The sequence below is a fragment of the Lithobates pipiens genome, unplaced genomic scaffold (genome assembly GCF_037356315.1).
Source record: "Lithobates pipiens isolate NorthernLeopardFrog02 unplaced genomic scaffold, aLitPip1_a1.2 Scaffold_16, whole genome shotgun sequence".
Taxonomy (NCBI): Eukaryota; Metazoa; Chordata; class Amphibia; order Anura; family Ranidae; genus Lithobates; species Lithobates pipiens.
In genome coordinates, this window is record NW_027507748.1 from 422040084 (window position 1) to 422067522 (window position 27439).

At 44.2% G+C, this 27439-nt stretch overlaps 1 protein-coding gene across 3 annotated transcripts in view; it reads right to left on the reverse strand.

Annotated features, from left to right (window-relative positions):
• Positions 1-27439, reverse strand: part of FRMPD4 (FERM and PDZ domain containing 4) — a 491089-nt gene that overhangs the window by 54946 nt on the left and 408704 nt on the right. For all 3 annotated transcript variants that reach the window (XM_077482546.1, XM_077482547.1, XM_077482548.1), the window contains 2 exons: positions 23351-23396; positions 5449-5553 (listed from right to left, as the gene is read on the reverse strand). In XM_077482546.1, the coding sequence (XP_077338672.1) occupies positions 5449-5553; positions 23351-23396 (151 nt within the window). The remainder of the gene's footprint in view (positions 1-5448; positions 5554-23350; positions 23397-27439) is intronic.

Sequence of the window (27439 nt, forward strand, 5' to 3'; positions counted from 1 at the left end):
AATTTTGCATTGTATTTCAATGTTTGTCTCCCAAGACAGATGAGTTTGTACTGAGCACAGGAAAGGTCTTTGCTGTTTCAATAGTTTCCCGAAGCAGGGCCGGTGTCTGATCTTTCAGTATAAAACAGAGTATTTGTCAGTAAAATTATATTTGGCCAGAGATTTAATCAGAAAAAAAAAAAACGAATATTAGCATCGGGAATTACAATTTAAATCCTGTCACTGTAAAACAGAAGTTAGATAACAGGGGTTAAAAATACTGCCTGCTTTAAGTGAAAATGTACAGTGTGTTGTGAGGAGTCTGTGGGTGGATTTCTCTTGTTTTAAACTCAGTGGTATGAAGGCTATTAACATGGTGCTTGGCTTCTTATCACAACACTGTGAATTGTATTAAAGTTGGTGATTCACTAATTAATAGCAGATTTTGTTGTGGCAGTGAGTCAGATAAGCCTAAGCAAAGCTTCCAACAGCCCTAGTTCTCTTTTGCGATTATTTTTCTTATTGAAGCTTGAAACAAGCTTTCTATTCCTGTCAACAAATCATCACATGATTTCTTGCGCATAAAGTCAGATTCTAAAAATATTTGTACACGCTGATCCAAAGGAACACAATTATCTTGCTTATTTAATGGCGATGTGATCTTCACATACCACAATTTTCCGCATATGCTTTGCATCATAATTTGAGTTTTCTCATCATCTGGTGTTTTTTTTTTTTCATCTGTTAAATCTGCATGACCCTTTAAGAGCACTAATAGAGATGAATACCTCATATAGCAAGAGTAATTCGAGGAAATGAGGCCAAAGGGTGCAATGGAGAGAATACAAAACAACAACAGGGCCAATGAGCAGTTGATATAAACTATGTGCAATGGAGGTTTTAGCTGTAATTTTTCTAGGACAGGTTAGAAAAGTAATCTTCAGGTAGAACCTCAGATTTTCTTTTCTTATTGTTTAAATTTAGCCTAATGGTGCTGTATGAACACCATTTTGCATATTTAAAGTGTTTTACCGTCCTCATATTGAAAGAGTGTCAGACAGTTTCCCTTCACTTACTGTTTAATACCTGTCAAAAAGACAGAAAGGCGGGTTTACATCTATTAAAGTATAAAGTGAAAAATCAACCAGCGCTAATAACACAACAAATACAGTGAAAAAAAGAAAAATACATAAAAATGCAGCTAGAATACTGTAGGTCAAATTACCAAATCCCACATCTCAAAATCAAAAAATATCAGTACAGCGCAAATACACAGTAATACAATAAATATCATAAAGTGAAAAAATGAAAAGTCCATATAGTGAAAAAGAAATTCAGAAAGAGTCCACTTGTGTAATGTATCTTCAATCAATATATCAAGTGACGATGTGATCCCTTCACCATTGAGCAAGTTGAACTCTCACCTCAACAATAGGTTTACATCTATTACCTTATATAGTGCAACTCATGTAAATAAATAGGTTAAATCTAACATATAAAAAGTTCCTTGAAGTGCAAAAATACATACAATGAAAACTGATATATACATAAAGTGCAATGTGTCTGTAAAGTAATTCAGTATGATAAAGTGCAAATTGTCCATAAATCTGCTCCAATGAGCCAATTATAAATCCAATCAAAAAATAAATTTATCCAAGTGTTGATCCATGGTGATGTGAATGAAACACATCCATAAAGTACATGTGTCATTATGACCCCTGTTTCACCAGTGGGTCACAATCAGCTGTTCCCCTCTAACAAGGCCAGCCCTACCATTGGACCCGGTGGGTGGCACTTTCAGGGGGACAGCAAACTGATGCCCAAGAGCAGTGGCAGAACCACCACCAGCCAGCCACCCCCCGCTTTGCTGCTTGTCCCACCGTGAGGTAGCCTGGAACCGCTGCTGTTAGCCCTTGTACACACGGTCGGATATTCCGATGGAGAATGTCCAATCGGACCGTGTTGTCGGAAAATCCGACAGTGTATGGGCTCCATCGGACTTTTTCCGTCGGAATGTCCGACCAACAAAGTTTGAGAGCTGGATATAAAATTTTCCGACAACATGATCCGATAGGACTTTGTCCGATCGTTTATAGAGAATTCCAATCGGACAAAGTGCCACGCATGCTCAGATCAAATTACGAGACCAAAGCTATTGGCTACTAGCCTGAACGTAGTCCTATCGTAACAAATGAACGTCATCACTTTCCGAACGATTGGATATTCTGACAACTTTGTCCAACCGTGTGTATGCAACACCAGTTTCGGACAAAATTCGTCGGAAAAAATTCATCGGATTTTGTTGTCCGAATGTCCGACCATATGTAAAAGGGCTTAGAGGTGACAGGAGCATGCAGGCAGAACACTCCCTGCTCAGGGGGGAGCAGTCAGTGGGTGAGCGAGCAGGTGTTGCTGCCATACCCACACAGCAGACCCGCCTGCCCATCTTCTATGCGCCCCCCCGTTGCTGCAGACAAACTGGAGAAAGTCAGCTGACCAGCTGGCGACCAACAGTGTGAAGGAGGAGGAGCTTTCTGCTATAAGCAGAGACTCCATGTTGGAAAAGGCATCGCTGAAGGCACGAATGACACTAAGCAAGTAAGGGCCAGCACCACTGATCCCATCCCCACCACCACTGCTCTTGACTGAACCCCCCACCGCTGCCTCTGACTGAATCCTCCTCACCACCGCTGCCTCTGACTGAACCCCCCTCCCCACCACCACATCTGCCAGTCGGCAGGTGAGCAGGCTAGCTGGCCAGTCAGCAGGCTGACGGGTGGGGGAGCAGGGAGATGACATCATCTCTCACCACCCGCCCTGCATCACTGTAGTTCTGCCCTCACTGTGCAGCCACGGGCAGCAGAGAGATTACATCATCCCTCTGCTGCCTGCCTTCACTCTGGGACGCAGCAAGTGACAATCTGCATCTTAGCAGGCAAGTGACACAACCAGTGACAATCTGCAATGTGTGGCAGGTGACGATTCACAACGTGTGGCAGGTGACGTGGCAAGTGACAATCCGAAATGTGTGACAGGTAATGCTGTTGCAAGTGACAATCTGCAATGTGTGGCATGTGACGTTGTGGCAAATGACAATCTACAACATTTGGCAGGTGACGTCATGGCAAGTGATAATCCACAATGTGTGGCAGGTGACGTTGTGGCAAATGACAATCTGCAACGTGTGGCAGCTGACGACGTGGCAAGTGACAATCCACAATGTGTGGCAGTTGACGTGGAAAGTGACAATCTGCAACTTGGGGCATGTGCCTTGGCAATTGACAATTCGTATATGAAGGCAGGTGACATGGCAAGTGAAACGCTCAAGGCTCCCACTGATTCTGCATTCTGGTGAGTTGAACTATTTAATTTTATTTTACAATGTAATAATAGAAATACTGCACTTCAATCATCCTGACATCATAGCAACCATGATGCTGTGATGATTGAAGCACCAACACCAGCTATTTCCCTGATAAATTGCCCGCAAAAAAAGTATTTTCTGGCAGTACCCCTCCTGAGACTAGACTCTGGATCCGCCCCTGTTGCTGCCATACCCACACAGGGGACCCGCTTGCCCATCCTCTATGCGCCCCCCCCATTGCTGCAGACAAACTGCAGGAGAAAGTCAGCACAATTGATCCCATCCCCACCACCACTGCTCTTGACTGAACCCCCCACCGCTGCCTCTGACTGAATCCCCCTCACCACCGCTGCCTCTGACTGAACCCCCCTCCCCACCACCACATCTGCCTCTGACTGAACCTCCCCACCGCTGCCTCTCACTGAACCTCCACACCATATCAGCAAGAGGATTCAATGAAAGCTGCTCTGGTCCCAGGAGATTGACACTTCCAGAAGTGTCAGGTTCTATACAAAATTCACTGGGCCATTTCTAGTGAATGGAGTAGCATTTGGCAACTCAAGCTCTGGGAAAGGAGAATTTAAGCACTTTTCTTTTACAACTTTGATATTACCTTTTTGCGACAGGATCACTTTAATGTGACCTTAAGCCGCGTACACACGTATCGGTATGTCCGACGGACTGTCCGTCGGACTTTCCGAACGGGCTACTTGCCCACACACGGCACTTTTTGAGCGGACTAATACGGCGACTAAGTCCGCCGTACTATCCGCCCTACTTTTGAAATGAACGGACTCGCCCACACACGCAGAGGAAAGTCCGCTCATTTCGAGCGCGTCTCCAGGTAGGCGGGGCCCACGAAGGAGACGTCGCCGGCCCCGCCGCCTGGTATGGACTTAAAGGGGAAACCCAACGCCGAAAAAAATCGGCGTGGGGGTCCCCCCAAGTCCACAACAGACCCTTGTCCGAGCACGCTACCCGGCCGGCCAGGAAAGGGGGGGCGAGCGAGCGCCCCCCCTCCTGAGCCGTACCAGGCCGCGTGCCCTCAACATGGGGGGTGCCTTGGGGAAGGGGGGGCCGCGCGGCGAGGAAGAAAGCCGGGCTCCTCCGCTAGCAAAAGAGCTACAAGAAGATAGCGGAGGAGTCCGGCGAGAAGACCCCCGAAGACGGAAGACCCCCGGAGCTGTGCAATAAAGTATTTTATCGTGTGTTGTGTTTTTTTTGTACTTTTATTTTACAGGTGAATGGGTAGGGGTACATTGTACCCCATACTCATTCACATAGGGTGGGGGGCCGGTATCCGGGGGCCCCCTTATTAAAGGGAGCTCCCGGATTCCGATAAGCCCCCCGCCCTCAGACCCCGACAACCAACGGCCAGGGTTGTCGGGAAGAGGCCCTTGTCCTCATCAACATGGGGACAAGGTGCTTTGGGGTGGGGGGCCGCGCGGCCCCCCTTCCCCAAGGCACCCCCCATGTTGAGGGCACGCGGCCTGGTACGGCTCAGGAGGGGGGCACTCGCTCGCCCCCCCTTTCCTGGCCGGCCGGGTAGCGTGCTCGGACAAGGTCTGTTGTGGACTTGGGGGGGACCCCCACGACGATTTTTTCCGGCGTTGGGGTTCCCCTTTAAGTCCATACCAGGCGGCGGGGTCAGCGACGTCTCCTTCGCGGGCCCCGCCTACCTGGAGACCCGCTCAAAATGAGCGGACTTTTCTCCGGGCGGGAAAAGTCTGCTCATTTCAAAAGTACGGCGGACTGGCATACACACGGCCGGATTGTCCGCCGAAATGCGAGTCCGGCGGGAAGATTGGAGTGCAACACGGCATTCTAAGTCCACCGTACTTTCGGATCAAAAAAGTATGCCGGAGGCTACACACGGGGGGATTGTTTGGCGGACTTCAGTTTGCCGGACTTTTCCACTGGATTGTTTGATCGTGTGTACGCGGCATTAGCTGCTAAGGTAATTAAAAATTTTCTTCCATTCTCTTTGGAAAGTGAACATTTGATTTTTTTAGTAAACCAACCCAGTGTCTAATTAGTAACTGAAGTAATACTGTATTTAAAAAAAAAGCTCTTAATGGAATGTTGAATCTGAACATTGTACGTACCGAAACCTGTCCATTTATTATAACTTCCTCCGAAAAACGAACTTTCACTGGATTGGACTTCAACCTCGCTTTCTTGGCAGCACTAATAAATGCTGATTTGGGGGACTTAGGAAAAAAAAAAACATGGTATATACGTATTTAGAAGTTAATATGTTCAATACAAACATACAGTATGACAATGTTTTATTCATTCTGATCTCTCTTCGGTGGTGATGACATTTTAAACAAACATTCACACTTTCTAAAAGAGACGCAATCAATGTAGACAAAACTAGCAATAATCAGGGCTGAAAGTATATAACATCCATGTATGTATATAGGTGACCAAACATTGCTAAGACTGGAAAACCAATAATAAATATTATATAATTTGTATACTGTAATCTGGTGAAGCTGTTTATGAAAACACAACTTATTGAAACTATACAGTCCTTCTGGAATATGGCCAAAAAGCCAGATTCATAGTTGATGGCTTAGAATAGGAGTTAACAAGCTTACAATATACAATGTTTTATAGAAGTTCAAATGTCCGCCATTTGCAAGCAGTCTCACCCATTCTTAAAATCAAATATCATCCCATTCTATTCTGTACTCAATATACTAGAGGCAATGTTGCTTTCTCACTGGGGAATTCTGCCTTACGTCCTAAATTTGGCTGAACAGAGATGCTCCACCCTGATGCACCGATTTGTATTTTAATTGTGCCCTCCAGCTCATATAGCTCACTTTTCAGCAACAAAACCAGTAGTGAGATGGTCTCTCCAATGCACACAGCTATCCTTCCTATATTTTTCCTTTAGAACAGCACTCTATGTTTCCTGTCAGGCACTTGTGGATTATTGCCCCCTTTCAGATTTGTACTATTCCCCCTTTTCCTCTCCTCTCCTCTTATGTGTATTATTACAGTTCTCTATTTCCACTTCACACAGACAGCACACTCACAGGCAGACTTCATTTTCAGTCAGAACACACAGATAGACAAGGCACTCAGTTGCAGCACACAGAGAGAATATAACATACAGAGAGGCTGGACACTCAGTTAAAGCATACAGAGAGACCAGATACTCAATCACAGCATATAGAGAGACCAGACACTCAGTTGCAGCACACCGAGAGAATATAACATACAGAGACACTGGACACTCAGTTAAAGCACACAGAGAGACCAGGCACTCAATCACAGCATACAGAGAGACCAGACACTCAGTCACAGCACACAGAGAGACCAGCCACTCAATAACAGCATACAGAGAGACTGGACACTCAGTTGCAGCACACAGAGAGAAAATAACATACAGAGAGACTGGACACTCAGTTAAAGCACACAGAGAGACCAGACACCCAATCACAGCACACAGAGAGACCAGGCACTCAGTCACAGCACACAGAGAGACCAGCCACTCAATAACAGCATACAGAGAGACTGGACACTCAGTTAAAGCACACAGAGAGACCAGACACTCAGTCGTAGCATACAGGGTGACCAGATACTCAATCACAGCCCACAGAGACACCAGCCACTCAGTCACAGCACACAGAGAGATCAGTCACCCCATCACAGCACATAGAGAGACCCAACACCCAATCACAGCACACAGAAAGACCAGACACTCAGTCATAGCATACAGGGTGACCAGACGCTGATTCACAGCCCACAGAGACACCAGACACTCAGTCACAGCACACAGGGGGACCGGACACCCCATCACAGCACACAGAGAGACCAGACACCCAGTCACAGCACATGGTGAGACCAGACACTCAATCACAGCCCACAGAGTCACCAGATACTCAGTCACAGCACACAGAGAGACCGGACACTCCATAACAGCACACAGAGAGACCAGACACCCTGTCACAGCACACAGGGAGACCAGACACTCAGTCATAGCACATGGAGAGACTGGACACCTAGTTACAGCACACAGAGAGACCAGACACTAAGTCACAGTGCATGGAGAGACCAGACACCCAGTTACAGCACGCAGAGAGACCAGACACTCAGTCACATCATACAGAGAGACCGGACACCAAGTCACAGTACACATAGAGACCAGACACTCAGTCACATCATTCAGGGTGACCAGACAGTCAGAGCACACATAGAGACCAGACACCCAGTCATGGCACACAGAGAGACCAGACACCCAGTCACAACACACAGAGAGACCAGACACTAGGGATGAGCTTGGTGTTCGATTTGAACGTATGTTCGACTCGAACATCGGTTGTTCACACGTTTGGCGAATACTGAACGTTATGGGCCATTCGCACCAAATTCGTGTGGCTGGTGTTCTCTCATACAGGCATCTGCAGGAGTTAGTGGGTGTTGTGTGCCTACAGCACAGCACAGTATACACTTGTATCTACCCTTTATTGCTGCTGTTCTCTCATACAGTCATCTGCAGAAGTTAGTGGGTGTTGTGTGCCTCCAGCACAGCAAAGTATACACCTGTATCTACCCTTTATTGCTGGTGTTCTCTCATACAGGCATCTGCAGGAGTTAGTGGGTGTTGTGTGCCTCCAGCACAGCACAGTATACACCTGTATCTACCCTTTATGCTGGTGTTTTCTAATACAGGCATCTGTAGGAGTTAGTGGGTCTTGTGTGTCTACAGCACAATATACACTACCCAATTGATGGTTTTTCCATCTCCCTGCAGGCCATTACTCTGTCTGGAAGGCCAACAAGGAGAGGCAGACAGTCATGAGCCAATAAAAGAGGGCAAGCAGGCTCTGTGTCTAGAGACAACAGTGCTGGTCATGAACGCGGTGCATCGTCACCAGCACGTGGCCATGGGACACGTTTGTCCTTATTTTCGGCAGCTGGATGTGTTGAGCCGCATCACGCCGAAGACTTGGTAGAGTGGATGAGCAAGCCCTCTTCATCCTCCTCATCCTCTCTCACCCAGGCTCAGGGTACTAGCAAAGCAGCTGCCAACGCGTCCTCTTCCCTTGTCTCAATGTCATCATCAGTCCCTCCTTCCCGAGACCCACCATGTCCTCCTGAGGAGTCCCCCGAACTGTTTGAGCACAGTGTTGGGTACATGCTCCAGGAGGATGCCCAGCATTTTGAAGGCTCTGATGATGATACCCAGCTAGAGGAAGGCAGTAGCGTGAGCGCAGAGAGAGGGGATGCTAAAGAAGGACAGCAATCTGGCAGTCATGTTCCACCAGCTGCAGCATACTGCCAGGTTTGCTCCAGTAATGAAGAGGGAAGGGATGATGAGGTCACTGACTCCACGTGGGTGCCTGATAGGAGAGAGGAGGAGGAGGAGGCACATCTCCAATGAGGCAGGATGCCCTTCGGGGGCCAGCTTAGGGGCAGCAGACCGACTGAATCACACCGCAGAGCTCTGCCTGTGCAGGGCGCTGTGTCTGCGCATTATTCCAAAAGTTCTTTGGTGTGGGCCTTTTTTGAGACGAGTGCATCAGATCACACTGCTGCTATTTGCAACATATGTCTCAAGCGTATCTCGCGTGGCCAAAACATCAGCCGCTTGGGCACCACATGCTTGACCAGACATATGTTGACCTGCCATGCAGCTCATTGGCAAGCGTACCTCAAAGACCCACACCAAAGAACAAAGCAGACCTCTCCTTGCTCCTCATCAGCAGGGATCTCCAACCCCACTAGACCTTCAGTCCTCTCTGAAACCTGCACTGAGAGGAATGAAGGTGTAGAATTAGGTGTGCCACAGCCAAGTACTTGCGGGCACTCTGCTAGCAGTACACCCACGTCCGATTGTAGCAGGCAAATTTCCCTGCCCCAGCTGCTGGACCGTCGAAAAAGTTCACTCCCAGCCATCCACATGCCCAGTGGTTGAATGCTAGCTTGGCTAAATTGCTAGAACTTCAACTGCTGCCTTTTCAGTTGCTAGACTCGACCCCGTTCCGTGAGTTTGTGCAATGTGCGGTTCCTCTGTGGCAGGTCGCCAAACACCACTTTTTCTCACGGAAGGCGATTCCGGCTCTCTACTGGCATGTGGAAGGCAATGTCCTTGCCTCGCTGGACAGGGCGGTCAGCAGTAAGGTGCATATTACCGCTGACTCATGGTCCAGCAGGCATGGACAGGGACGTCACCACGCCTCCAAAATGCTACTACTGGTTGTGACACACCTCTCTCCTCCACCCCCTCCTCTTCTTCTTCCTCCATGGCCTCTTCCAGTGCTCTGTCCTCGGAAACCAGCGGTGCTCCGTAGACATTCAAGGGGCTACGCAAGTACTCAGGCAAAAAGATGCCATGAGGTGCTTGAGCTAGTTTGTTTGGGGGACAGGAGCCACACTGGGGCAGATATTTTGTCAGCTCTGCAGGGGCAGGCCGAGAGGTGGTTGACGCCACGCCAGCTTAAGTCAGGAAAGGTGATTTGCGACAATGGCACCAACCTCCTCTCCGCCCTCTGACAGGGACAACTGATCCATGTGCCCTGTGTGGCTCACGTCCTTAACCTGGTGGTGCAGCGGTTCTTGGGCAGGTACCCGGGCTTACAGGATGTCCTGAGGCAGGCCAGGAAAGTCTGTGTGCATTTCTGACGATCATTTAATGCCAGTGCTCGGCTGGCTGAGCTCCAAAAGGAGTTGAACCTGCCCAAGAACTGCCTTATATGTGACATGCCCACCAGGTGGAACTCATTGTTGGCCATACTGCAGCGCCTTCACACGCAGCAGAGGGCCATCAATGAGTACTTGTGCGACTACGGCACCAGGACAGGGTCAGGGGAGCTCGTTTTTTTCTCACCACGCCAGTGGGGCATGATCAGGGATGCTTGCACTGTCCTGTCACCATTTGAGGAGGCCACGAGGATGGTGAGCAGTGACAGTGCATGCATCAGTGACACTGTACCTCTTGTCCACCTGTTGGAGCATACGCTGCGTGGAATAATGGACATGGCACTTGAGGCAGAACAGAGGCAGGAAGAGGAGAACTTCCTTGCCTCTCAAGGCCCCCTTTATCCAGACAGTGTTCCTGCTGTCCCACCCATCACACAGGAAGAGGAGGAGGAGGAGGCTTGTGTCAGCATGGAGGTGGAGCCTGGCATCAGCAGTAGCAGCAGCAGTCGTTTAGTGATGATTTACAGTCCCAAGAAACACATGGACTTGTACGTGGCTGGGAGGAGGCTGTGGCTGGGAGGAGGTGGCTGCGGATCACGTTGTCTTTAGTGACCCAGAGGACTCCGGACCGAATGCCTCAGCTAACCTACGCTGCATGGCCTCCCTGATCCTGCAAAGCTTGCGAAAGGTTTCTCGTATTCTTCGGATCAAGGAGAGGGACCATTACTGGCTGGCCACTCTCCTTGATCCATGGTACAAGGGTAAGGTTGCAGACCTTATCTTGCCATCGAGGGGGAGCAGAGGATGAGACATCTCCGGGAGGCCTTGCAGAAAGGTCTGTGCAATGCGTTCCCAGAGACTGGGAGGTTACAAACTCCTGGTCCTGGACAACGTTTTGCTGAGACTTCGGTTAGTCACAGAAGGAGTGGTGGAGAAGGTGGCCATCTGATCGATGCGTTCAGACAATTTTTTAGTCTGCAGCCCCAAGGTATGATTCCAGCAACCATCGCCAGCGTCTGATTTACATGGTGCAGGAATACCTAGGGGCAAGGTCAGACTTGGACACCTTTCCCAACGAAAATCCTCTGGCTTACTGGGTCTTGAGGATGGATCACTGACCAGAGCTTGCACAGTATGCAATTGAGCTACTGGCCTGTCCTGCATCCAGCGTTCTTTCGGAACGCACCTTCAGTGCTGCTGGTGGCTTTGTAACCGATCACAGGGTGCGCCTGTCCACCGACTCGGTTGATCGACTGACCTGATGTAACTGAATATTTTTTTGTAAATGTCACATCCCTTCAAGACTGCCTATGCTGATGCTGAGTGACTGTCCTGTTATGTTGACTGCCTATCCTCTTCCTCCTCAATGATCCTTCTGATATCTTGGAAGAACATTTTTGGTTCTGGGTGATGCCACCAGCCCTATTTTTCATCCCCTGTTTAACAGCATGTAATTAGAGTGCAATGCTTTGCAGCAGGGCTCATTCCTGGACTCCAAATAGAGTATATGGGAGAGGTTTCAGTATTGTGGCTCCTGCACCAGTGCCTAAGGCCCAATTTTTCAGCCCCTGTTTAACAGGGGCATGTAATGCAATTTTTGATGCAATGCTTTGCAGCAGGGTTCATTCCTGCACTCCAATTAATTAAAATTAGCACTTTTTATTTTGAATGTTCGAGTCCCATAGACTTCAATGGGGTTCTAAAGTTCGCACAAATTTTCAGTCCGTTCGAAAGTTCTGGTGTGAACCGAACCGGGGAGGTGTTCGGCTCATCCCTACCAGACACCCAGTCACAGCACACAGAGACCAGACACCCAATCATAGCACACAGAGAGACCAGACACTTAGTCACAACATACAGCGAGACCAGACACCCAGTCACAGCACATAGAGAGACCAGACACCCAGTAACAGCAAACAGAGACCAGACACCTAATCACAACACACAGAGAGACTAGACACTCAGTCACATCATACAGAGAGACCAGACACCCAGTCACAGCACACAGAGAGACCAGACACTCAGTCACATCATACAGAGAGACCAGACACCCAGTCACAGCACACAGAGAGACCAGACACCCAGCCACAGCACACAGAGAGACCAGATACCTAGTCACAGCACACAGAGAGACCAGACACTCGGTCATAGCAAGCAGAGATACCCGACACTCAATCACAGAACACAGAGAGACCAAACAGTCAGAGCACACATAGAGACCCGACACTCAGTCACGGCACACAGAGAGACCAGACACTCAGTCACATCATACAGAGAGACCAGACACCCAGTCACAGCATACAGAGAGACCAGACACCCAGCCACAGCACACAGAGAGACCAGACACCTAGTCACAGCTCACAGGGAGACCAGACACTCGGTCACAGCAAGCAGAGAGACCCGACACTCAATCACAGAACATAGAGAGACCAAACAGTCAGAGCACACATAGAGACCTGACACTGAGTCACGGCACACGGAGAGACCAGACACCCAGTCATGGCACACAGAGAGACCAGACACCCAATCACAGCACACACACACAGAGAAACCATACACCCAATCACAGTACACAGAGAGACCAAAAACCCAGCCACAGGACACAGAGAGACAAGACACCCAATCACAGCACACAGAGAGACCAGACACCCAGTCACGAAACACAGAAAGATAAGACCAGTCACAGCACCCAGACATCACACAGAGAGTCCACGAGTACTTGATTGATCAGCTAGCACCTGAGCCCACTTTGGCTTTTATTTCTACCCACTCTAAACCTACTGGTGTGAAAATTAAAATTCTGTGAAATTTGATTGGGTTGCTGCATTTAAGAATAAAAGCTCCTCATTGGATAAGTTTAAAAAATGAAAGTTGAATAAGGCCGGGTTCACACTGGTACAACACGACAGTCGTACTACTTTGGATCCGACTTTCCCCAGCAACTTGAAGTCCGACATGTATCCAACTTCAATGAACAGGCTCTCCGACTTTGACCGACTTTGATCCCTGACAATACCAGGCACTGTCTGGTATGAATCTTTAGGGGGAACTCCACGCAAAATGTAAAAAAAATGGCATGGGTTCCCCCTCCAAGAACATACCAGGCCCTTCGGTCTGGTATGGATTTTAAGGGGAACCCCCACACTGAAAATATGGCGTTGGGTCCCCCCAAACTCCATACCAGACTCTTTTCCAAGCACACAACTTGGCAGGTCAGAAAAGGGGGTGAGGATGAGCGAGTGCCCCCCTCCTGAACTGTACCAGGCCGCATGCACTCAACATGGGGGAGGGTGGGTGCTTTGGGGCAGGGGGGGCCCTGGGCCCCTCACCCTATGTGAATTAGTATGGGGTACATTGTACCCCTACCCATTCACCTGAAAAAAAGTGTCAACAATAAAACACCGCACACAGGGTGTTAAAGTAATTTATTAAGGCAGCTCCGGCATCCCTTCCAACTTCTTCTTCCCTCTCCAGCACTTCTGCCGGGTCTTCTCCGCTATCTTCTCACTCTTTTACTGGGTCTTCTCCGCTGTCTTCTGCCTCTGTTCTTCTTCTGATGTTGACTCAACTCTTTCTCCTGCTCTAATGCTGGTTGCTTTCCTTTCCTGACCTGCCGGATAAGGTTCTGGTATGGATTTTGGGGGGACCCTTAGAATCCATACTAGACCGAAGGGCCTGGTATGCTCTTGGAGGGGGAACCCAAGCCGTTTAAAAAAAAATAATTGGTGTGGAGGTCCCCTTCAAGATCAGAGCACGCCAATGTCGGATCAGTCAAGACAGTGATCCTACTTTAATTCGAATTTAGGGATATTCAATGGTCTGAAGTAAGACCAATGTCAGACCAAAGTAGTGCAGGGAGCATTTTCAAAGACTTGTGTCAGACCAGTTAGACAGCTCCCATAGGGAAACATTGATTTTCACACATCATGCGACATGAGCTCCCAATGTCGGAGCGTTTGTCATACCAGTGTAAACCCGGCCTAAGCAATGGTGGACTCAGTTGCTGTCTGATCATTATAGGCAGCGTTTTTTTTTTTATCTTCTTGTATGTGGCATGGAAATACATGTATGGTAATAAGACAAAGCAATTGCCCTTAAAAACCAACTCAACATCTCATTTAAATTTTCCACTGAATGAAAGACACAGACAAGTGCCCAAGTTTGTATCAGTTTTTTTCCCTGTTTTTACAAATCAGCTGATAGTGACACATTATAATAAAATGTAATAATTGATTGATAGTGTAAAGGTGCACTGATTCTATGTAAAGGGTAGGAAAACCCACAGTGGTATAAAATATACACAATAATGTTGCCCAGTGTGAACACGATGGGTAAATTGGAAACAGGTGTGTGGTCTAGATTGACCTATAACACATGTGGATATACAAAATATCTTAAGAATGTATGTGCATAATCAAAAAAAAATAAACATTGAAATTCAAACACAACGAGTATATGATCTGAAAAGGAAAAACTGACAAGACAGTAAATACAGGTCCTTCTCAAAAAATTAGCATATTGTGATAAAGTTCATTATTTTCTGTAATGTACTGATAAACATTAGACTTTCATATATTTTAGATTCATTACACACAACTGAAGTAGTTCAAGCCTTTTCTTGTTTTAATATTGATGATTTTGGCATACAGCTCCTGAAAACCCCAAAATCCTATCTCAAAAAATTAGCATATTTCATCCGACCAATAAAAGAAAAGTGTTTTTAATACAAAAAAAGTCAACCTTCAAATAATTATGTTTAGTTATGCACTCAATACTTGGTCGGGAATCCTTTTGCAGAAATGACTGCTTCAATGCGGCGTGGCATGGAGGCAACCAGCCTGTGGCACTGCTGAGGTGTTATGGAGGCCCAGGATGCTTCGATAGCGGCCTTAAGCTCATCCAGAGTGTTGGGTCTTGCGTCTCTCAACTTTCTCTTCCCAATATCCCACAGATTCTCTATGGGGTTCAGGTCAGGAGAGTTGGCAGGCCAATTGAGCACAGTAATACCATGGTCAGTAAACCATTTACCAGTGGTTTTGGCACTGTGAGCAGGTGCCAGGTCGTGCTGAAAAATGAAATCTTCATCTCCATAAAGCTTTTCAGCAGATGGAAGCATGAAGTGCTCCAAAATCTCCTGATAGCTAGCTGCATTGACCCTGCCCTTGATAAAACACAGAGGACCAACACCAGCAGCTGACATGGCACCCCAGACCATCACTGACTGTGGGTACTTGACACTGGACCTCAGGCATTTTGGCATTTCCCTCTCCCCAGTCTTCCTCCAGACTCTGGCACCTTGATTTCCGAATGACATGCAAAATTTGCTTTCATCCGAAAAAAGTACTTTGGACCACTGAGCAACAGTCCAGTGCTGCTTCTCTGTAGCCCAGGTCAGGCGCTTCTGCCGCTGTTTCTGGTTCAAAAGTGGCTTGACCTGGGGAATGCGGCACCTGTAGCCCATTTCCTGCACACGCCTGTTCATGGTGGCTCTGGATGTTTCTACTCCAGACTCAGTCCACTGCTTCCGCAGGTCCTCCAAGGTCTGGAATCGGTCCTTCTCCACAATCTTCTTCAGGGTCCGGTCACCTCTTCTCGTTGTGCAGCGTTTTCTGACACACTTTTTCCTTCCCACAGACTTCCCACTGAGGTGCCTTGATACAGCACTCTGGGAACAGCCTATTCGTTCATAAATTTCTTTCTGTGTCTTACCCTCTTGCTTGAGGGTGTCAATGATGGCCTTCTGGACAGCAGTCAGGTCGGCAGTCTTACCCATGATTGCGGTTTTGAGTAATGAACCAGGCTGGGAGTTTTTAAAAGCCTCAGGAATCTTTTGCAGGTGTTTAGAGTTAATTAGTTGATTCAGATGATTAGGTTAATAGCTTGTTTAGAGAACCTTTTCATGATATGCTAATTTTTTGAGATAGGATTTTGGGGTTTTCAGGAGCTGTATGCCAAAATCATCAATATTAAAACAAGAAAAGGCTTGAACTACTTCAGTTGTGTGTAATGAATCTAAAATATATGAAAGTCTAATGTTTATCAGTACATTACAGAAAATAATGAACTTTATCACAATATGCTAATTTTTTGAGAAGGACCTGTATATTTCAACAGTCTCTCTCAGGTTCCTAAAAGTCTATGGGAAAACAAATCACATTCAACAGAGTGAATGGGCTGAATTGAAAATAAATCCAATTATCCTGTGAGTCCCAATCGAGCAGATGCAGATTCCAAGGTGTCTGGACACTTTAGTATAAAGAGACCACCATGCTCAAAAGTACCAAAAATTGTCTGCTTACCAAACCCACATAGGTCACAAGCATGTGTGCTGAGCCACAGCTTAGGGATACATTCCTCTGTCTGACAAACCTCAGAGATTCACAATGGACAGCAGCTCCCAGCAGATCTGGATGGATGAGTAAGCATGGACGCTCATCTGCTGCTGATGAAATGGATTCATCTAAAACTTCCTCAGAGGGCTCAAGTGGATCCCCAATTAGCAGCTCATGAAGGATAGTAAAAAAAAATTGGAGGAAGACTAATGCTGCGCACACACGATTGCACATTCCGACAACAAAATCCAGGTTTTTTTTCCCGACAGATGTTGGCTCAAACTTGTCTTGCATACACACGGTCACACAAAGTTGGTCGGAAATTCTGAATTTCAAGAACACGGTGACGTACAACATGTACGATGAGCTGAGAAAAATGAAGTTCAATAGCCAGTGCTGCTCTTCTGCTTGATCCTGAGCATGCGTGGCACTTTGTGCATCAGAATCGTGTACACACGATCAGAATTTACACAAACAGATTTTGTTATCGGAAAATTGAGAACCAGATCCGAAATTTTGTGCAACGTAAATTCCGATGGAAAATGTATGATGGAGCCTACACAAGGCTCCCATCGAACATTTTCCATCGGAAAATCCGACTGTGTGTACGGGGCATAAGAGGGCATTATCTTTTGATTAAAATCAATTTATTTTAAAAGGCACTTGAAAAATGTTACAGCAGTGTGGACTGTGCTCTCCGAAGTTACAACTGTCTCCTTCCAACGTGTTTTCCCTAAGCCCCTGTACACACGGTCAGACATTCTGCCAACCAAATCCGTCGGATTTTGTCCGTCGGATTTTGCCTGTCGGATCTTGTCCGAAACTGTTGCATACACACGGTCGGACTAAGTTGTCGAAAAATCCGATCATTCAGAACGTGATGACGTAATTTCGTTATGATGGGACTAGTAGCCAATAGCTTTGATGTAGGAATTTGATCTGAGCATGCGTGGCACTTGGTCCGATCAAAATTCTCTACACATGATCGGAGTATGTCCGATCGAACCAGTTGGTCGGAAAATATTTCCAACATGTTGGAAAATTGGGTCCGACGGAGTCAGTCCGATGCATACCACACACAGTTGGATTATCTGACAACACGGTCCGATAGGACACATTCCGACAGATTCTCCGACTGTGTGTACAAGGGCTAAGCCCCTGTACACACGGTCGGAGATTCTGCCAACCAAACCCGTCGGATTTTGTCCGTCGGATTTAGTCTGACGGATTGTGTCCGAAACTGTTGCATACACACGGTCGGACTAAGTTGTCGAAAAATCCGATCTTTCAGAACGTGATGACGTAATTTCGTTACGATGGGACTACATTCAGGCTAGTAGCCAATAGCTTTGATGTAGGAATTTGATCTGAGCATGCGTGGCACTTGGTCCGATCAAAATTCTCTACACATGATTGGAGTATGTCCGATCGAACCAGTTGGTCGGAAAATATTTCCAACATGTTGGAAAATTGGGTCCGACGGAGTCAGTCCGATGCATACCACACACAGTTGGATTATCTGACAACACGGTCCGATAGGACACATTCCGACGGATTCTCCGACTGTGTGTACAAGGGCTAAGCCCCTGTACACACAGTCGGAGATTCTGCCAACCAAACCCGTCGGATTTTGTCCGTCGGATTTAGTCCGACGGATTGTGTCCGAAACTGTTGCATACACACGGTCGGACTAAGTTGTCGAAAAATCCGATCTTTCAGAACGTGATGACGTAATTTCGTTACGATGGGACTACATTCAGGCTAGTAGCCAATAGCTTTGATGTAGGAATTTGATCTGAGCATGCATGGCACTTGGTCCGATCAAAATTCGCTACACATGATCGGAGTATGTCTGATCGAACCAGTTGGTCGGGAAATACTTCCAACATGTTGGAAAATTGGGTCCGACAGATATTCCGACGGAATCAGTCCGATGCATACCACACACAGTCGGATTATCCGACGACACGGTCCGTTAGGACACATTCCGACGGATTCTCCGACCGTGTGTACAAGGGCTTAGAAGGGGTCAACTGGGATTGGAGAGCTGTTTATTTTTTTTTGACTATGCACATACAGTCTTAAGTTATTTTGTATATCCACATGTGTTACAGATCAATCTAGACCACACACCTGTTTCCCATTTACCCATTGTGTTCACATTGGGCAACATTATTGCGTATATTTTATAGACATGTGCAAAAGGAAAAAATGTGTTTATTTTCGTTTCGTTTTCATTCGTTAATTAATTAATTTCCTTTAGTTATATTCGTTAAATTCCTTAAATTCATTTTTGTATTTCATTTAGTTTTCTGCCGAATTTGAAAAATTGGTCACATTCCAAAATATTTCAACCAAATTCGAAAATATTTCTACCGAATTCGAAATGATTTCAACATGATTCGAAATTATTTCAACCGCATTCGAAACTATTTCAACCGGATTCGAAAATATTTTGCGACCCGAATTTAGGGCCATGTATCTCGGGGTAACTTGGTGCTAGAAACCCCAAATTTGGATAGGTTGTAATGCTAGTTCTATTGTGCTTGCATACCAAATTTGGTGTTTCTAGCTCTAAGTGACCCCGAGATATGTGGCTCCAAATCCGGGTCGGAAAAATGTAATTCTCTGCTGCACAAAAGTGCTTGACATTTTGTGAATGGACTTTGGGGCCACGTATCTCGGGGTCACTTGGTGCTAGAAACCCCAAATGTGTATATGTTGTAGTGCTAGTTCTATTGTGTTTGAATGACAAATTTGGTGTTTCTAGCTATAAGTTGCCCCGATATATGTGGCCCCAAATTCGGGTCGCAAAATGTCATTCTCTGCTGCAGAAAAGTACTTTCATATTGCCCATATCTGGGGTCGCTTGGTGGCAGGTGATGTGGCAAGTGGACAATCCACAACTTGGTCACATGGCACTCGTGGCCGGTCACATGGCACTCGTGTTAAGTCACGTGGCACTCGTGTCAGGTCACGTGGCACTCGTTTCAGGCCACATGGCACTCGTGGCCAGCCATGTGGCACTCGTATAAGGTCACGTGGCACTCGTGGCCGGTCACGTGGCACTCGTGGCCAGTCACGTGGCACTCGTGTCAGGTTATGTGGCACTCATGGACGGTCACATGGCACTCGTGGCAGGTCACGTGGCACTCGTGTCAGGCCACATGGCACTCATGGCAGGTCACGTGGCACTACTGGCAGGTGTCGTGACAAGTGGACAATACACAACTTGTGGCAGGTGACGTGGCAAGTGGACAAATACAATACACAACTTTTGGCAAGTGGACAATGACATACAGCATATGCACTTGCCTTGCGATCGACATCTGTGACTTCTTCAATCAGGCATGCTGACAACTTCATTGATACCATAAATATAAATTAAATAACATGTGTGTGTTTTTTTTGCACTGGTACACTGCAAGTATGAAAAGTTGATGTGACAGATATATATAAGTAATTATAAGTAACTAACCATCTTCCAAAATTTCTAATTCAAATTGAAAAGATTAGAACAGAATAGAAAAAAAATAATTTAATAGAATAAAATAGAAAGAATATACAACCATCTTCTGAAATTCAAATTTGAATAGAATAAATTTGAATTTCGAATAGTATGAATTCAAATTTTTAAATGAATTAATTTTAAATTTGGATAGAAAAGATTATAATAAAATAGAAAATAGACTAGAAAAACAATAGAACTGAACAGTATAGAATATGTTATTATGTTATTATGTTGTTAATGTTATTCTATTCTGTTCTATTGTTTTTCTAGTCTATCCTTTTATATTCTATTAAAATCTTTTCTATTAAAATCGAAATCATTATATACTAAATTCAAATTTCTGAAGATGGTTTTATATATATATATATATATATATATATATATATATATATATATATATATATATATATATATATATATATATATATATATATATATATCCGACATTTGAATTTCGTATAGAATGAATTTGAATTTGAATAGAAAAGATTAAAATAGAAATAGAGAATAGACTAGAACAATTGAACAGAATAGAATATAGATACTATCTATTTAATTTAAATTTTTTTTGCAGATTACCATTTGTTTTAATAAAATCTCCTGCAGACTATTAGCATCTATTTCATTTTTTGCAGATCTCCTGCAGACTATTAGTATCAATTTAGTTTTTTCACCAGATCTCCTGCAGACTATTAGCATCTATTTCATTTTTTGCAGATCTCCTGCAGACTATTAGCATCTATTTCTTTTTTTTTAGCAGATCTCATGTAGACTATTAACAGCCATTTCACAGTCTGCAGGAGATCTGCAAAAAAAAAAAAAAAACGATGTGAAATGGCTGTTAATAGTCTACAGGAGATCTGCTAAAAAAAAGATGCTAATGGTCTGCAGGAGATCTGGTTAGAAAACAAAATAGATACTAACAGTCTGCAGGAGATCTGCAAAAAATTTAAATAGATGCTAATAGTCTGCAGGAGATCTTATGGAAACAAATAGTAATCTGCAAAAGAAATTTAAAATGAAATAGATAGTATCTATATTCTATTCTGTTCTATTGTTTTTCTAGTCTATTCTCAATTTCCATTCTAATCTTTTCTATTCAAATTTGAATACATTCTGTACGAAATTCGAATGTCGGAAATAAATATATATATATCATAAAACCACTAACTTCCAAAAATTCGAATTTAGTATATAATGATTTCGATTTTAATTGAAAAGATTTTAACCACTTTCAGACCGGACCAATTTGCTGGTCAAAGACCAGACCACTTTTTGCGATTCGGCACTGCGTCGCTTTAACTGACAATTGCGCGGTCGTGCGACGTGGCTCCCAAACAAAATTGACGTCCTTTTTTTCCCACAAATAGAGCTTTCTTTTGGTGGTATTTGATCACCCCTGCGGTTTTTATTTTTTGCGCTATAAACAAAAATAGAGCGACAATTTTGAAAAAAACGCATTATTTTTTACTTTTTGTTATAATAAATATCCCCCAAAAATATATAAAAAAACATTTTTTCCCTCAGTTTAGGCCGATACGTATTCTTCTACATATTTTTGGTAAAAAAAATCGCAATAAGAGTTTATTGATTGGTTTGCGCAAAAGTTATAGCGTTTACAAAATAGGGATAGTTTTATAGCATTTTTATTAATAATTTTTTATTATTTTTTTTTACTAGTAATGGTGGCGATCAGCGATTTTTATTGTGACTGCGACATTGTGGGGGACCCATCGGACATTTTTGACACATTTTTGGGACCATTGTCATTTATACAGTAATCACTGCTATATAAATGCAGTGATTCCTGTGTAAATGACACTGGCAGTGAAGGGGTTAACCAGTGGGTGGCAGTGTAGGGGTTAAGTGTTCCTAGGGGTGTGTTACTAACTGTGGGGGGGTTGGGCTTTCATTTAGTGAACACTGATCTCTGCTCCAATCACATGGAGCAGAGATCAGCGTCACTAGTTGCTAGGCAGAATGGAGAAATGTTGTTTACAACGGCACTTCTCCATTCGGCCGCTCCGTGAGACGATCGCGGGGATGCCCGTGGCGATCGAGTCCACGGGTCCCGCGACCGGACTCACGGGGGTCCCGACCAGCGTGGGAGCGCACCGCCGGCGGCGCGCTCCCGATGGCAGGGCGGCAAATTTAAAGGGACGTACACGTACGCCAATATGCCTGCCCGTGCCATTCTGTCGACGTACATCGTCGTCCGCTGGTCGGCAAGTGGTTAATAGAATATAAAAGAATAGACTAGAAAAACAATAGAACAGAACAGAATAAAATATAATATATTCTATTCTGTTCTGTTCTATCATTTTTCTAGTCTATTTTCTATTTTATTATAATCTTTTCTATCCAAATTTAAAATTAATTAATTAAAAATTTTGAATTCATACTATTCGAAATTCAAATTTATTCTATTTGAAATTTGAATTTCAGAAGATGGTTGTATATTCTTTTTATTTTATTCTATTAAATTATATTTTTTTCTAATCTTTTCTATTTGAATTAAAAATTTTGGAAGATGGTTAGTTACTTATATAGATCTGTCACATCAACTTCTCATACTTGCAGTGTACAGTGCAGAAAAACACACACATCTTATTTCATTTATATTACTTTTCTGCAGAAGAGAATGACATTTTGCGACCCGAATTGGGGGCCACGTATCTCAGGACCACTTATAGCTAGCAACCCCAAATTTGGTATACAAACACAGTAGAACTAGCACTACAACTTATCCATCTAGCTCTAAGTGACCCAGAGTTATGGGGCCCCAAAGTCGGGTCGCAAAATGTCAAGCACTTTTCTGAAGCAGAGAATGACATTTTGCGACCCGACTTTGGGGCCCCGTAACTCGGGGTCACTTGGTGCTAGAGATTTGGATATGTTGTAGTGCTAGTTCTACTGTGTTTGAATACAAAATTTGGGGTTCCTAGCTATAAGTGGCCCCGAGATACATGGCCCCAAAGTCGGGTCGCAAAATGTCATTTTTCGAATTTGATTCAAATTTCGTTTGAATTCGTTAGCATTGCAATTCGGTAATTCGGATGCATCCGAATGTCCAAATAATGAAAATTCGTCCGAATTTCGATTCGTTACGAAACTAAAATGCACATGTCTAATATTTTATACCACTGTGGGTTTTCCTACCCTTTACATAGAATCAGTTCACCTTTACACTATCAATCAATTATTACATTTTATTCTAATGTGTTACTATCAGCTGATTTGTAAAAACAGGGAAAAAAACTGATACAAACTTGGGCACTTGTCTGTGCCTTTCATTCAGCACACCTTTACACTATTAATCACTTTTCATTCCTGGTATTCAGGGTTTTTCAGGCTCAGCAGACTTAATTAATTGAATTGTCAGCGCTTCCCTTAACCTACACACACAGATCATTTTAATATAATAAAAATTTATAAAAACCTGTAACTGAAAACATTTTTGCTCTATATGCAGGTTGCAAAATATAAATGCTTTGTGGCTTTACTTACTGGGTATGGCTGCACGACTGTGAGGAGTATTGATTCCTTGCAACTTCTGTAAAAAGAATAAATCAACAAATCAATCAATCAATGAAGTAATTAGGTAAATAAAAAATTAGATTTTGTACAGTATGTATTAGAGTAATGCAGTACACATGATCAGAATTTCGGCCAGCAAAAGACCGATGAGAGCTATTCATTGGAAAATGCAACCGTGTGTATGCTCCATCGGAATTTAGCTGGCCTAAATTCTGCCAGCAAAAATTTGAGAGCATGTTCTCAATTTTCCCGATGGAAAAGCTTTCTATAGGAAATTCCAATCGTGTGTATGCAATTCCGACAAGCAAAAACTCCTGCATGATCAGATGAGATGGAAGCTATTAGCTACTGGGTATTGAACTTCCTTTTTCTAGTCCCGTTGTACGTGTTGTACATCACAGTGTTCTTGACAGTCGGTATTTGGTGTGACTGTGTGTATGCAAGATAGTTTGAGCGAAATCCCATCAGAATTCCGTCGGGAAAACCATCAGAGCTTTTTCCGACCAAAATTCTGATCGTGTGTACACGGCATAATTGTAGTAGTTTGGTATATAGATCTACAAAAAGTTGAGTTTATAATGTTTAGGAGTAATCAAATTATCATGTCTGTAGATATTGGTAAAGCAGAACTCTAGGCAAACTGTTACATACAAGGCTTAACTGTGAACTTTGTTTACCTTCCAAATGCTTTGCAATCTGGTTTAGTTAGGGCCGGTTCACACTGCAGGCGAGGCGAGGCGACTCCGACTTGCCTCGCCGCGACCTGCAGCGGCCTCGGCGGCGACTTGCAAATGACTTCTGTATAGAAGTCAATGCAAGTCGCCCCGAGGTCGCCCAAAAGTAGTACAGGAACCTTTTTTCTGAGTCGGAGCGACTCGAGTCGCTCCTCTCAGAACGGTTCCATTGTACAGAACGGGGGCGACTTGCGAGAGCGAGGCGAGGCGAGTCGTGTCGCCTCGCATCGCCCGCTGTGTGAACCGGCTCTTAGTCTTGTTATTTTTTAGGTCAGTGACAACAATATATACTGGTTCAGCTGTGCAGCTTTAATTGTCTAGTCTGATTATTAGATAATTAACCAGCATCATCACACTGCAGAGCCATTGTCTAATGAGCAGGCAGGCAGATGACAGAGGAAATTGTATGGCTGAACACAGAAAACTGGAGTGGTCTTGTTGAATTGCAGGACAATGCACATATTTATTTCACATAACTATTTTGAACCTTAAATGTTAAAAATGTGTTTCCACACTGTAGAAATTATGAATCCCAGAATTTCTATATAGCACACACTTGGTTAAGAATCTAATTTTGTTTACACTAGCTGCACAGCATGCTTGTGGCAATTATACAACGTTGCACAACTGCCATTTATTACATGGAAAAAGCCCACCTTTTTCAGGCCTGGTGTGGGACTTCAACATTTTGGCAATTGTAGCAAGACATGAAGAGCATTGGTCAATGAGCTTCAATAGTCTTAAGATGGATACACATCATACCATTTTTGTTTTTCATTTTACTTTGGATTTACCTTCAACTATGTAGTGTAAGGGCCTGCCTGATTGCATACAAATTGAAAGTGTTTAGGTTTCACCTCATAGTATATGGTTTTGGTAAATCTAAAGGAGAGTTGTACAAGAAAATTGTATAAAAATTGAATAGTGTGCAGCCAGCTCAAGGCAGCATTTACTGTGGGTGCAGCTGACCTGCTTCCTCTTCTTTTGCATTCCCATAGATATGTGTGGGGATATAAACAGTTCTTAAAGCAGAACAAAAGGCAGAAATATTTACAGCTGTTCCAAAGGTCCGATACCCACAAGATCCCATACCGTCACTATCATCTTATCCCTGGCTTCTTCCGGGTGCCAGTCTTCTGCTCTCTTGATTGGTTCTGTGGGATTATGTAACTACTGCGCATGTACAGAATTGCAGTTATCCCGCCACACAGGCAGTATGCCAGAATGTAAACTGAGCTGTGCATGTGAAGCTCACTATACATTCTACAGGGTATTGCGAGCACAAAGGTAAGAGTATTCTATTGAAGAATTGAAATAAAGAGCCTGCCTATTCCACTTTTTCACACTTTAAATAAATGCCGGTAGACACTGACCCTAATACAAAGATCATTATACCCAAGTACCCATAACATCACAAGAGCTGTTGTGTTGCAAGCAGATACCTCAGTGGCCAGTTTACTGCTGTTCTTGGGGTTACACTTTAATAAGGCTCTGATGAACTGCTACCTATAGTACCTATCTAAGTGCTATAGGTAATATTCATTTGCGCATATAATTTGTTAATAAAATAGCTGTTTTTAGGGTTAGCTGCTTCCACAGAAAATGTTGTCCTGACTTGATTAAGAATATGGCCTATACAGTCTATTTTTGGACATCACTTCTGGACATCTATTCTACATGTATCTTCCCTTTAATCACCCTCACCCAATCATTTCTGGCACGATGTATCTTCCATGTTGTATTGTACAATAATCCTCAGTGTTAAACCACTTCAGCCCTGGAAGTTTTTGCTGCTCAATGACCAGAGCACAGTCCAACATGCGCAATCCAGATGCTTCATTTACATATTTTGGTCTCTTTTAACACATTGATCACACCCATGCCTAGCCTCGGGTTAAAAGAGACCTGTACCTGTATCTATTTCTTGTAAATCATTCAATAAAAAGATAATAACTACAAAGAAGGCTGGACGCTGAACCCCAACACAAGCATGTAAATTGTAACCGCAATCAGGTCCATGGGTAGCTTTGGGCAGCCTTGAAAGTGGCAACTAGGGTAGTGGAACAGATGAATGGCAACACTAAACAGGTTCTCCAGTGTAAAAAAAAAAAAGCAGGGAACTGTTGTATGTATAGGGAATGTAATAGCTAGACTTAAAGCATATGCACATAGTCTTGGGCTAAAGGAAGTTCCACATAAAACAATAATGTCAAAGAAAGATGCCAAGCTTATTGAAGTAATCAAATAAATCTTACATGGGGCCTATCAGTAATCACATGCTATCTACAGTCAAAGGGAAGCTCGAAGGGACTCTAATCAGGAAGTGATGTCACCAGAACCCGGAAGTCCTCAGCCGCTGATCTGGCTAAGTTTGTTCCAGGTCAGCAGCTGACGACTTCTGAGTCAGTGGCTGAGGACTACTTCTGGGTTCTAGTGACATCACTTCCTGGTTAGTGTCCCTTCAAGCTTCCCTATACATACAACATACATTACATTCCCTATACATACACCAGTTTCCTGTTTTTTTTTACACTGGAGCACCTGTTTAGTGTTCTCTCTTGTCATTAAAAAAAAAAAAGATAACTTACAAAAAATAAACCTTTTTTTAAAGAAATATATAGGCTGCTATTGCTATCATGTCATTCTGGTAATGCAAGGCTTCTGCCTGTATTTGTCATGGTGAACCACTGGCTTCAGTTCTTTTTGAGTCTCAGACTTGTAGTAAGTTGGATGCAGCTTAGAAGTTGTTGCTTCTCCCTGACTTCACATCTCAATGAGTGCAGATGCTGCAAAATAACCTTCTCCATAAGGTACAAAAACTACATTTCTGAACTTAGCTTAGGGCATTTACATATAGAGTCAGTGTTACTTTCAGGTGATTTGCATGGAAAAGATAAAAACAGAGTATTCTGAACTTCCTGGAGTGGGCTATGAAGGAAGGCCTGTGATTGTTCCAGGACATAAACTATTGAAGCCAGAGGCACTCTTCCACATAGAATTTTAAAAAGAGGTCAGCAATATCATCCTGTATAATTATCTCAGTATAGGTTTTAGTAAAAGTTCAGAGGGGCTTCGTTGTCATGTTGGCCTGCATTGAGTAATGTGCAGCAAAACTAAAAAAGCCTGCCTCTTCATACATCAAAGGGACACTAGGGGTGAATGTGAGTAATGACTTCTGGAGACATGGCAAGCAAAAAAAGCACACTGACTGTATATCCTGGACTGTAAAAATGGTGGTTTATGGTATCTACTGCCATTTTCGGGAGAGGTTATTAATGGACGTTTCCTTCGTACTGAAATACACATGCTTTCACAAACAAATCCT